This window comes from Zootoca vivipara, chromosome 10 (genome assembly GCF_965207765.1).
Source record: "Zootoca vivipara chromosome 10, rZooViv2.hap1.1, whole genome shotgun sequence".
Classification (NCBI taxonomy): Eukaryota; Metazoa; Chordata; class Lepidosauria; order Squamata; family Lacertidae; genus Zootoca; species Zootoca vivipara.
The window spans coordinates 60080135-60092682 of record NC_142593.1 but is presented as its reverse complement, the minus strand read 5'-3'; the positions used below and the strand labels follow the sequence as shown (position 1 = coordinate 60092682).

General features: G+C 53.6%; 2 protein-coding genes across 2 annotated transcripts in view; one reads left to right on the top strand and one right to left on the bottom strand.

Annotated features, from left to right (window-relative positions):
- Positions 1 to 2502: 2502 nt before the first annotated feature.
- Positions 2503 to 2976, top strand: ENHO (energy homeostasis associated). Its single transcript, XM_088652827.1, has one exon. The coding sequence runs from the start codon at positions 2643 to 2645 to the stop codon at positions 2826 to 2828; it is 186 nt and encodes a 61-aa protein (XP_088508953.1). The 5' UTR covers positions 2503 to 2642; the 3' UTR covers positions 2829 to 2976.
- A 2212-nt stretch (positions 2977 to 5188) lies between these two features.
- DNAI1 (dynein axonemal intermediate chain 1) overlaps positions 5189 to 12548 on the bottom strand; it is a 136629-nt gene continuing 129269 nt past the window's right edge. The window contains exon 20 of the mRNA XM_060280401.2: positions 5189 to 5492. Coding sequence (XP_060136384.1) covers positions 5388 to 5492 — 105 coding nt within the window. The 3' untranslated portion in view covers positions 5189 to 5387. The remainder of the gene's footprint in view (positions 5493 to 12548) is intronic.

Here is a 12548-nt window from a genome sequence, read left to right as displayed (position 1 = left end):
GAGTGTGTGTGTGTGTGTGTGTGTGTGTGTGGCTGGGTTCCTTTAAGGTCACGGGCTGCACTGATCCCCCGAGACACGAAATGTGGTGGAAGCTTCTGCTGCAGTGGCAGCCCTGGGGCTGGAGCAAAGTGTCAGCTGCTCCAAAAAGCAGCCCAAAGCAGGCTCAGCCGCTCGGAAGGGATTTGGCTGCCAAAGATGGGCCTGCGAAGCGGGATCTCCTCTTCGCGGCGAGCTTGCTTCTGCTTATGTAACTGAGACTGAGTCCGCAAGAGACTTTGGGGCACTCAGATGAGAGCCCGCCCCACCTCTGTGCTCTGTCCCTGGTGGGGACCAAGGCGAGCTGAGCCCATGATGTTGCCCCACAGTGCCCCCAAAAGGGAAAATGGATAGCGTGCCCATGGGATGTTTAATGCGCCTTCCCAGTGCTGCCCCATTTTGGCAAGGGTGCTGTTAGACTACAACTCCCATCATCCCCGAGGGCATTGGCCACACTGACTGGTGGGAGCGGGGATTCTCAAAGCCCCTGGAGGGCACCCCATTGGGGTGGGAAGGCCCTCCTGGCAGGGCTTTTGCATTCTGCTCCGCTAACTGGATTCGGGGCGCATCTGCGTTCGCTCAGAAGTCACCCTCTGTTTTTAATTCACTGCCAGATGCTTAGCCGACAATGCTCAGCTCCGTGGAGACAGTCGTAACTTCTTGGAAGTTCACGATTCCTCAGCTGTTTTGCAAGATGTTCCTGATCAGTGCCTTGCCTTTCCTAAAAGGAGAGTTTTGTTTGGCGGCCGTGAGGCTTGTGTTTCCAACTCTCCTTCCCAGTGCGATGATTCTGTTAAACCCCAGTCGCTCCTGGCTGAAGGGTTTCCTGGGTGCAAGTTTTCCAACCGGCGGGAGGCTGGGAAGGGAGGTAGGGATGGGGTTCAGCACCTTGCAGAATCTGACCCTGGCTATCTGAAGGAGAACAAAGGCTGCACTTGTCCCTGGTGAATGAATGGCCTCCTCTGAGTAGCCGGGGGTGATATTTCCTAGGCGATGGCTCTGTGTTCTCAGCTATCTGGCAGTTCTGGCCTTGCCTTGCTGTGCCAGCTGAGGCCCCCGGCTGCCTTTGCGTGAGAAGCTCCTCAGCATCCAGCCCCTTTAAAACAGGTCGCAACACCAGCATGGAGACACCCCACCCCCACCCCCCGTCACTGCCATGGGTATTTCAATTGCATAATTCAGTTGTCATTTTTGAGGTTTGATGGATTCCAGGTGTTTGGGGGAAGAGGAAAGGCGAGGTTCCAGTTTGTCTGTTAATGGGAGCCACTGGGCAGGGGGGAGGGAAGAGTGTGGAAGCAATGAGGGGGTGAGGCTCTTATGCCCGTCCTAACTCGAACTCAAGGCTCTCTTGGGGTTTCAGGCATTCATCCAATGCCGCCCAGAGGCTCTAAGCATTTCCTCCTCAACCATGAGATGATTTATTATTATTATTATTATTATTATTATTATTATTATTATTATTATTACCCCAGCCATCTGGCTGGGTTGCCCCAGCCACTCTGAGCGGCTTCCAACACATACAAAAACATAACACCAGACATAAAAACTTCCCGATACAGGGCTGCCTTCAGATGTCTTCTAAAAGTTGTGTCTTGTGTCGTCGCTTATCTCCTTGACATCTGATAGGAGGGCGTTCCACGGGGATTTGCCTAAGGCAAGAAAGTCAGCGCACTCCGAACGGCCCACATTTTGGCCTTGTGGGAACCGTGGAGAAGGGAGACATTGTAGAGAAAGGGCAGCAGGACCCCAGTGTCGCCCCTGCGCGAGTGGGTGGCTCCTGGGGGCCACGGGGGGAAGTAGAGGGCCGCACTGTGGCTTAAATGTGGTGGGAGACAAAGAGACAGGATGGAGAAAGACTGCTTAGAGGGGGTGGTGGGGTTTTCAAGGGGGGAGGCAAGGAAGACACGCATCTGAGGGAGGTGTGTTTGGGGCAGGGAGGGGGCAGGCGTGTGAGATCCCAGAGGGGCAGGAGAGTGTGTGCAATGGGGGCACATGCCGTTCTGGGTTCTGTGTGAGACTCGGGAGGTGAGATTTTTGCCAAATGCAGCTTCACGGTGTGGGGAAACCTGCGCCTGCCACGGTGGGATGGGTGTTGGTGTGGGAGAAGCTCCATCCTTTCCTAATGATGCCACGGGCTTTTCTGTTATTGCAGGGATGCCGATGCGGGAACAGAAGCAGCCGTGACCTCCGTTGGCCCCTGCTCTCTGCCTCGGGGGGGGACTCTTCTCGAGCACCGCCATCAAACCGGACCTTTGCAGTTTTGGACAGCGTCTGCAGCAGAACCCACCCAACAGGGAGAGCGAGTTGCCGCCGTTTCGCAGGATGACCTCGGTGGATTCGAAGCCAGTCCTTGTCGCACAAAGAGGAGTGGCATGTGGCGCGTTGACGGCGCTTGCTTAGAAAGTGGGGCTGTGGTTTTTCCACCGGGGGCAAAGCCATGTGGGCCTCTGGCAGCACAGCCCAGGGGTAGGAAGGAGCGTTTCATGGTTCAAGGGAGGGGGAAGGAGAGAAGCAGAAGCGACGGCGCAGGCCCGTCTTCGGAGGGAGCCTGCCAGCTGCGTAAGCAGTGTCACGGCCTGCCTCTCTTAGCTGTGCCCTGACTCAGGATGGGGGCAGGCCTCTCCACCGGGGCAGTCATTGCTATTGTCTTCAACTGCTTCATCGCTTTCCTCATCCTCATCCTCTTCCTCATCCTCTGTAAGGCCTGCCGGACACCATCTTGCCCCGACCAGAGCCCTTCTTCTGAGACGGACGACAGGGGGAACGAGGAGAAGTACTTGCTGCATCCGTGACCCTGCCTGTCCGACAAAAGCCCCCGGAACGGGGATTTCAGCCTCCCCTGTCTAGAACCCAGAAACACTGAGGGAACCGTGGCCTCGTCGCCGGGCAGCTTAGGGACATGGGGCGTTGGCCGTGGCAGCTCTGTGGCCTTCGAGACGTGAGGGCAGGGGTCTCTGGGCCATGGAGGAAGGAGGCCCACGCAGGAGCCCAAAGAAGGCTGAGTGGCGTTCGCAGCTGAGGCGCAGCAGGCGGAGGAACAAGCTGGGCTTGGTTCCGCTGCATTATTCAGGATTGCCTCGCAGAGGACTTGCCTGTACCAAACTCAGGGGCTGGCCCTGTCAAGATGGCGGCCGGCGTGGCAGCACAAAAGCAGCTTTGCTCGGGATCTTCTGGAACGTTCTGTCCCGCCAGCCAGGTTTCGATAAAACCTCGGATGGTTCAGGGTCCCCTTGAGAGAGATTCCTGTTTTCCTCTGGTTGGGGGGCCTCCGCCTCGCCTCTGTCTCTTCGGGGGCCTCAAGGCAGCGCAGTGGTGGAAGGGGAGCAACCGAGCCATGTTCACAGATCAGTGCCTTTTCGGAAGCCGTCTCCTGTGGGCCGCTGAGCACAGACAAAGCGTGAGGGTTTGGGGGGCAGTGCGGAAGAGCACCCTCTTCTCCGATGGATGAGCTGGGCTCCCTCTTTCCAGCAGCTGATGGCGAAACCCGAGGGGGCAGACAAACCTGCTGGGCATTTGCAGGCCAGCCCTGGGTCAAGTAGTTTCTTTCCTCCAGATCTTGCCCCCCCCCCATCTCAGTGATGGAAGTAAGGATCCAGGCCCCAAGGGAGGGGGCTTATACAAGTGTGCAGGGCTTGGGTAAAGGCTGGTACCACAGAAGAATGGCAGTACTGGTAGAGATGGAGGAAGGGAGCTGGGATGAGAACGTGAGGTGGATATGATGAAGTGCCTCCTAGGAATTGACCTACCTGCTCCCATGGCTTCAGGATGAGGGCTTGGATGGTCCAGAAACTTTTGAGAATCTGCTCAGGCAAGGAGCGTTCTGTTGCACACCCACCTGCCTTCACCCATCTTTGCGGCCGAGTCTCGGGATCTGTGCGTGTGCATCTCCCTCCCTCCTCCTGGGGGGTCTCAGCCTTTCTCCCCTGCCCCACCCATCACCTTCTCTAAGCAAAGCAAGATCCCCAAGAGGCAGGAGCAAGGCAGGTGAACTAAGTAGAGTGCATGTGGGGCCAGAACTGGGGTGGGTCTGCCTCCCCAAAGCAGAGCTGTTGCAATAAAGAAGGGGGAAGTGAGGGGTTTGGTGCCTGGTGCAGCAGGATTCCCGGGGAGTGTGTATGCTTGTATGGTGGGGGGGGGGGGTCTCTGGGGGTCTCTCTGCTTCCTTGTGTTGCTAAGAGGCAGAGAGCTGCTTGTTCCCTTCTCATGCTAATGACTCTCCACTGGGCTTAACACGTCCCTTCCTGACTGATTTTACTGGAATAATGATAATAAAAAAAACTTGCCTAGTTTCTAGCAGACAGAAAACCTCTTGTGCTCTGCTTCTGTTTCCTGTCTCTAAAAGAAACTGCTGGGCTTCCAGGGAGAAGCGGTGGCGGGGGGAGAGGGGTCATGCGCCCCTGAAAAGTGCCCAGCTCCCTTTTGGAGGGAGAGAGGTCAAAGTTGGGTGGGTTGATGGAGGCAGCTGGGAGGCAACCAGCTTCCTCATCCTGGCCGTGACGACAGCTCTACTTGGCTTTCTGCCTCAGCCCTTCATCACGCAAGGGCTTAACTGCACCAGACAGTTCTGTGTCAGCGCCTGGCAGCAGGGGAGCAAAGGCCCCTTGCTCTGCCCTGGGGTGGGCATGTAGGCATGCACAACAGCAGGAGGATGCGGGAGGAGTGAGGGTTAGAGTGGAAGCACCCAGTCTTATTGAACCCGTGTCTGTACCCAGAAGGACAGGCTGAAGCTGGTGCTCGGAGAGCGTCTCGACTTTCTTCCCCTTGTTGAAAGCAGGCCTGGGAGAGGAAGATTATAATTGACACAGGGGCCAAAGGGTTAAAAGGAACGCCCCGGTTTGGCTTGGGCGGCCGTGGGGTGGGCGCATGCCAGTTTGCAAAGATCAGCTAGGCAGCACCAAACTGCGTGACAGGTGTCACACATCCTGTTTGGCCCTTTGTGGGATTCTCAGGAGGGTCTCTTTGGAGAATCATCTTTTTGATCGTAGACATTTTCTCACTCCAAGCCTGCAAGTGGCCTATTCTGCAGAGGGCAGGATTGGGCCTCTTCCTTGTGATCAGCTGGAGAGACAGCTTTGCATACACCCCCCTCTTTCTCCCTCCCTCCTGATGTGCGGCTGGACGAGAGTCGCCCTGCATGCTCTCTGCACAGCTGTCGAGCCTCAGCTTTTATTTTTCTGTATGCAAAACCAAAACCGAATCTTCTTTTGTGCCAGAACAAAAAGGCTTCGGTGCAGCTGTCTGCGCAGGGCCAGGGCCCTTACAAAGGGGTGCTTGTTCCTGGAGTGCAGAGCTTCCGAGTTGCACGCAGGGAGGGAGAGCGGAGACAGGGAGGGGCGCACACTGGCCAGGCTTCACTTGCTGGTTTTGGCCACCGGCTCCCTCACCAGATTCAGCAGCTTGTCCAGCTTTGCAATCTCCACTTCTGGGCCTTTCTGGACCTCCTGGCCTTTCTTCTCCTAAGGGAGACAGGAGAGACAAGTGGTCAGAGGAGAGGCTTGCTTCTGGGGGCCCCCCTAGTGCATAGTTCGAAACCCTGAGTTGGTGCAAAATGTGGGGTGCTTGCCTGCCTGGCTGCCTGAACAGGGGACTGTAATGCAAGTACTTTGGATCTGTTGCCATCCAAGCTCACAAGGAAGGGTTGATTTTGACTGGACGTGCCCCCTGCCAGCCTCATCAAACCTTTTCTGAATGGGTTCATCAGCTGCGTCCCTGCTGAGAATCTTGACTCCTGTTCGTGTGCTACACTTACGATTCCTCTAGAAAGCAAGGAGTGCCTTTCTGCCACTACAACAGGGAAGGGAGGGGTGTTTAATGCAGCCTGCATAGCTGGTGTGGGATAGCCAGGAGGCTCTCAGCGGGATGGAGGCCGGCCAGCCACAGAAAGGGTAGAGCAAAAGCACTTCTGTAACTATTTAAAAGCCTCTTAAGTAGACCCTTTATTCACTTATTTATTCCATGTGGCTTAGTATAATAAAAAAAATAGCTTTACCTTAAAGTGATAGAAATACAACAGCATTTGTTAAGAATTCCTTAAAAGTCTAGGTGAGAATGTGGACTGGGGGGGGGGAGAAAACTGACAAATAAAAATAAGCAGCGTACAAAATGAAAGACGTAACGAGTCCAGGAAAGCTTCAGTGAAGAGACATTTTTAGAGGTGTCTAAAGGTCCTTACTGTCTCTGCCCCACAGATTACCTGAGGAAGAGCATCACCAAGAAGTCCTGCTTCTGCGATTGCACCAAGTGACAATCCGCAAGGCTTTCTCAGATCTTAAATATCTGCTTGGGCTGCTATGGGGAAGGCAGTCTGCTAGGTACACCTTAAAGGTAAAGGGGCCCCTGACCATCAGGTCCAGTCGTGTCTGACTCTGGGGTTGCGGCGCTCATCTCGCTCTATAGGCCGAGGGAGCCGGCGTTTGTCCGCAGACAGCTTCCGGGTCATGTGGCCAGCATGACAAAGCTGCTTCTGGCGAACCAGAGCAGCACACGGAAACGCCGTTTACCTTCCCGCCGCGCGGTCCCTATTTATCTACTTGCACTTTGATGTGCTTTCGAACTGCTAGGTGGGCAGGAGCTGGGACCGAGCAACGGGAGCTCACCCCGTTGCAGGGATTCGAACCGCCGACCTTCTGATCAGCAAGCCCTAGACTCTGTGGTTTAACCCACAGCGCCACCTGGGCCTTACATATCAACAATAAGATCTTGAGCGTGGGGGAGCTTGCTGTCTCAGAAAGCACCCTGGCAGCTGTCTTTTGCACTAGCTACAAGGGCAGCCCTACTGCCCTAGGCAGTGCATTGGAGTAGTCTAATCATGAGGTTGTCAATGTGTGGGTCACAAGGCTCTCTTGGTCCTGGAATGGTTGCAGTTGGTGCTCCAAGCCAAGCTAGTAGAACTGAGTGGTTGCTCTGGTGTGCAAGGGTCCTGTTTAGGGAAAACATCGCTTTGCAATCATACTTCTCAAAATAGCAGGGAGCCCAGTAGCAGACTGGTGACTGGGAGCGGCCGCTAAGACCACATAACACCGGTCCTGAAAGACCTACATTGGCTCCCAGTACGTTTCCGGGCACAATTCAAAGTGTTGGTGCTGACCTTGAAAGCCCTGAACAGCCTCTGCCCAGTATACCTGAAGGAGCGTCTCCACCCACATCGTTCAGGCCGGATACTGAGGTCCAGCTCCAAGGACCTTCTGGGGGGTTCCCTCACTGCGAGAAGTGAAGTTACAGGGAACCAGGCTGAGGGCCTTCTTGGTAGCGGTGCCCACCCTGTGGAACACCCTCCCACCAGATGTCAAGGAGATAAAGAAATACACAGCTTTTAGAAGACATCTGAAGGCAGTCCTGTTTAGGGAAGTTTTTAATGTTTGATGTCTTCTTGCTTTTTTATTATTATTAATAAATTCCCCAGAGTGGCTGGGGAAACCCAGCCAGATGGGCGGGGTATAAATATGTTGTTATTGTTGTTGTTGTTGTTGTTGTTGTTAGCAACTGGTGTGTAACTGGCCAACTGTCTGCCAGCATTGCTCAGTCAGCAGGCTCCCATGCCAGGTCATCTGTGGGGCCCCTACAAATATTTCTCCTGGATTCCTTTTGCAGTGGGGCCACCTTGTCCTTGGGACAGGCAAGGGTGCATGTGAAGCTGACTCTAATCGGGGGAAGGGGCCAGAGTTTCAGGGAGATATGCTCATCCTTCCCCTTGCCTCCAAACAGCCAAACCTCAACTTTTCCATCTACTGGTCCAGTCCCTAAATGTTCCTTCAGGAAGACACAGCGTCTACCGGGTACGTCAAAGGGGCAGCAGCAGCAGTGTACCAGCTCTGGCATTTACAAAGGATTGCAAGGCGATACTCAAGTTTGCACAAAGCTGGCAGTAAAGCATGGGGGAAAGTGCAATTCAATTATGAGAGGTTTGTTTTGCTTGCCTAGGGCAGTGTTTCTCAACCTTTTTTGGGCCACGGCACACTTGTTCTATGAAAAAAAATCCCACGGCACACCAACTCTGTGCCGCCCTATATTTAGTTTAGTTTGGAGGGGAGACGTAATCATTACGCACACGGGTGCAAAAAGTGCATGGTGTAAAAGTTGGAGTTTAATGGCAAAAGACTGTTGAGGGGTTCCTTTGCGGGTCTGTTCTGCATTATGTCCTTGGCGGAGCCACTCGCCGCCTTCTCCCCGTGTGCGCAGCCCCGGCGGCGGAGTTTCTGCAGCGGAAGGGAACAAACGACGGACCGACCTCCGATCGGTCCCTGTCTGTGTGGGCTGGGGCTTCTTGGTGAGGCTCCCTTTTGAGGCTCCCACATGCGGCTCCGGAGCCGCGGGTTGCCGACCCCTGGGCTAGCAAGAAGAGCACCTCACCTTCTGCAGGACTCCTTGCCGAAGAGGCCGCTCACTCCCGCGCCGACCAAAAAACTCCCGGGCGCCGCCAGCAAGAGGAGCGAGAGCGAGACAAACAGCCGCGGTGGTGGCTGTTGAGAGCTGCGCTCGCCCCGCCCCCGTCGTGACCCGGCCGGCTTCCTTTCCGGCGGGTCAGCGCCCCTAATGGCGGCCGCCAGTCACGTGACAGGGCAGCAAATCGCCCTTCTCGTAGCCAGCGTCTCCCGGCACACCAACCAGCGTCCCGCGGCACAGTACTGTGCCGCGGAACAGCGGTTGAGAAACGCTGGCCTAGGGCACATGGCCAGGAGTGCAGCTAATCTGCCATCCCTTTCCATAACCCATCCAATCGAGCATCACGGATTCCAGCTGACTCACGGAACAAATGAAGACTCCACACCATTGCAAGCAATTCTCTGCAAGGGCAGTTCTGCAGGAACCTGCAGTGTAACTGAACCAGCGGGCAGACGGTTGCGCATTAGCACTTCTGAGCGGAGAGAGAAAAGTGAAGTGGGTAGCACAGAGGAATGGGGCGAAAAGGTTAGTCTGGATGGCAGCAGTGCCTTGGGGGAGGAAATGGATCCCTGTCTATCCTACCCCACCCAAACTGTTAAGGCAGATTGCATTTGCTCTCATAGCATTTGATAGCATTAGTGCTGGATTACTGTCTGCAACCTCCGTTTTGAGACCTTGGGGATTAAGAGAGGCCACCTGGCCAGCACAGGAGAGGCAAGAAAGCTTTGCACACAGAGTGGATTGCGGTTCGAGGACCCGCCCCCCCCCCCCGGGAGAAATAAAGACACAGTGACACATGGATTTGAGTTAATGGGTAAATAAGGCCACAACTTTATTGGTTAGAGCAAGTGAGAGGTATTGGCTTAGGCATTGGACACCCTAGCAACCATGACTCCACCCCGCTCAGCAGGGAGTCATATAAGGTTAACACCCAGAGGGAGGAGCCTGTTGATGCAAATACAACTGAAAGCTCCCCCTGGTGTCACCGGGGGTCGTGCCATGGCCCTAGCCCCCAGCAGGGTGTCGGATGGGATCCATGACCGCTGGATTACTTAAGGGGATACCCCTATAAGAGGAGGGTTGGATGATGGCCACAACCAGTCCTCAAACACACCAGACAACTCCATATTCCAATGCCTAACCGCCAAATACCGAAAGAAGTTGTGACGAATTGCTACGAGGTAGGCGAAAAAACCAAGAGGCCGGTGCCAATTAGCCAAATGGATAAAAAAACTCCTACCAGGCCCCTTTGGGCAACCAAGGCAACCAACCGAAGTCCATAGCAATGTCAAAGCACACACACAAAGGGAAGACCTAAAGGGAGGGTGGGCGGGAGATCCGTCGGGATGCAGCAGCAGAAGGAGGATTCGAATGCTGCCGCGCCACCTTAAATGTACCGGTATGTAGACCCTGCCCTCAGGCCAGCCCTATTGGTGTGGCAGCAGGGGTCTGATACACGCCCCCCTGATTGCCGCAAGGAGCGGATCCTGCCCGCAAAGTCTCCCCTCCCGGAAGAGGAGAGATCTTCAAGGGAGGTGGCGGTGGTAGACTTCTCTTGTAGACAAAAATGATAGAGGTGTTTCAAATTTGGATATAAGCTGAACTGGAGGTTGCTGTGCAGTGTAGCTCCCTAGAGAGTGTGGATTTACAAACATGTTTGTTACATTTACTGTACATTTTAAGTGTCCACTTTTAAAGGCAAAAAGCAAACGAATTCATGGAGCACAATGCTCTCAATAGCACAATGCTATTGATCACTGTGTCCTGTTCCCAGGCTGAGAGGTCCTATGCCTGTGGATACTGGTTCCTGGGAACTGCAAGTAGATAGAGTGCTCTTGTGCTCAGGTCCTGTTTGTGGGCTTCACATTGGGACATCTGGTTGGCCACCAGGAGAACAGGATGCTGGACTAGATGGACTTTGCTCTTGTGTGAGGTGTCTCATCAGAGTGTTTCTGATCAAGGCTGGTGGGACCAACTGCTTGTGCTGGTGCCGGTGTGGGGAGGCAGCTTGAGAGCCTTGACCCTGAACCGAGAGGTCCTTGTGGAGATGTGGTCCTCAGCGATGGTCCACCTGTGCAGATAATGCCACTTGATGCTTCACCTCTTGATTCCTCGATGGTGGAGGGCTCAGCTAAATGTAGGAACTGTCTCTGTCGAAAAAGCGTGTTGAAGAGCATGCTGGGCAAAATAAAAGCTCCATTTGTGGTGAGGCAGCAACGTCTCATTCAGACAAGCTGGTTATCACATACAAATCAATAGACGCTGGACACATTGGTAGGAATCAGTCCTCCCTAATTTGCATGCATGCACAAATCCAGCTGGAAAACTTTGTCCCATCAGGGCCTGTGCTTCTATTTTTCTTTTTTGCTGCATCCCCCGCCCCCTTCAAAATGCACATGAGCAGGAGTTCGATTCAGGCCCAAGTGCCGCTTAAGAGAGAGATGCAAAAATGAGACAGACAGCCTCGTTCATTGTTTATGGCAACTTGTGAGCAGGGAATTCTTGGGCCAGCTTGCCTCCACATCTCTCAAACAGGCAGCCTGCTGTTTATGCGCTTGCTTATCCTGCAGTGCTGGTTCAGAGGCCTCCCGGAGCTGGGACCGGGAAGGGGGGGGTACAGACTCCGTTCACATCAGCCTTGGAATCAGGCAAATGAGAGCCAAAGAATGGAGCAAAGCGAGGCTGGGATGTGTGGCAAAGCAAGCCATTTCAACTGGATCAAATGAATAATTCCAAATGGAAGTGGGTCAGTTCTCAGTTGCAGAGGAGGTGTCACCTCCTCGCTATCAAAGGGAACATTTTACTGCTGCAGACCCTCCCTCCCTCCCTCTTCAGACGGCTACTCTTTCAGCCATTGTCTTAATGGGTTTCTTTTAACTTCTGTGAGCATTTTGGGAACTGCTCAGCTTGGACTGTGCAAGAAAGGAAATGGCAGGGCCGTGAGAGGAGAGTCAGACAGACAGAGAGAGGATTTTGCCTGAAATTCAGCACCACCTGAGCAGGAGCCAACTCCTAGAGGCCGAGGTCCCTTTGCCCTCCCAATAAAATATCTGAGGGGGCTGGGCCCCCCAAGGTTGATGGGCATTGCCATTCAAATGGTATGGGTGAGGCCTGCCATGTGATCAATTATGTGGGGTGGGGCTTACCTGCCCCCCCAATATTTTATTCAAGTTGGCACCCCTGCTCCTGAGGTCCACACTCTTAGTAGCATGAGGAAGAGCCCCCCATTATACCCATGGCTTTGTTATGACCCTCTCTCCCAAGTCTCTGTCTGCTTTCAGGGCTCGAAAAGGATACTGTAGAGTTGGGAAAGGTTCAGCAAAGGGCCACCAAAATGATCAAGTAGTTTATTCCTCACCAGTGCTATTTTTCTAGAAAAGGAGGTGCCAGAATTCACCATGAACACCTCCCTTGTTCTCTTGTAATGGCAATGGCGTCCACCTGAGAGGTGCTGGAACTGAGTTCCTGTGAGTGCCGGCTGAAAAAAAGCTGAAAAAAAGCACCGCTCCTTAGCAAACTACAGTGCCCAAAATTCTATGAGGGGAAGACTGTGCTTCAAAGGCAATTTAAAGGTGCAACGTGTGCACAGCCAAAGACAAATAGTACGCTCCACAATGACCGGCATTTATTTGCATGAGGTGGCTCAGTGGGAACGGTTATTTGCGGAGGAACAGCAACTTTCCCACGATGATTTTCCAGACTGAGATGCTCAAAGCATTTCACATACATTCTTTCAGAACTCTTTATGACATCCCTCTATGGCAGTCCAGGGTCATTATCCCCATATTGCCAGTGGCCGTGATTAGGTGAGGTCTGTGTCATGTCATGTGAGATGCAAATAATGAAGGATTTTTTGGTTTGGGCATTTGTTTTACCAAGAAGCGCTATGCTTTATTTCACACACACACACACACACACACACACACACACACACACACACACACACACACAACTACTCTTCATATTAATTTTTGTTTTCAGAGTCTCAGTCTGCAGGAGATGTCATTTCCATGCAAGTCCTAATTTAAATGCAATCGCATCCGATGCTCAAATGCTGTACACAATTTCAGGGGCTCCTGCGTTTTAATTAGAAGCCTCCTTTGCTCTGCCTAAAGCAGTGTGCTGTGCAG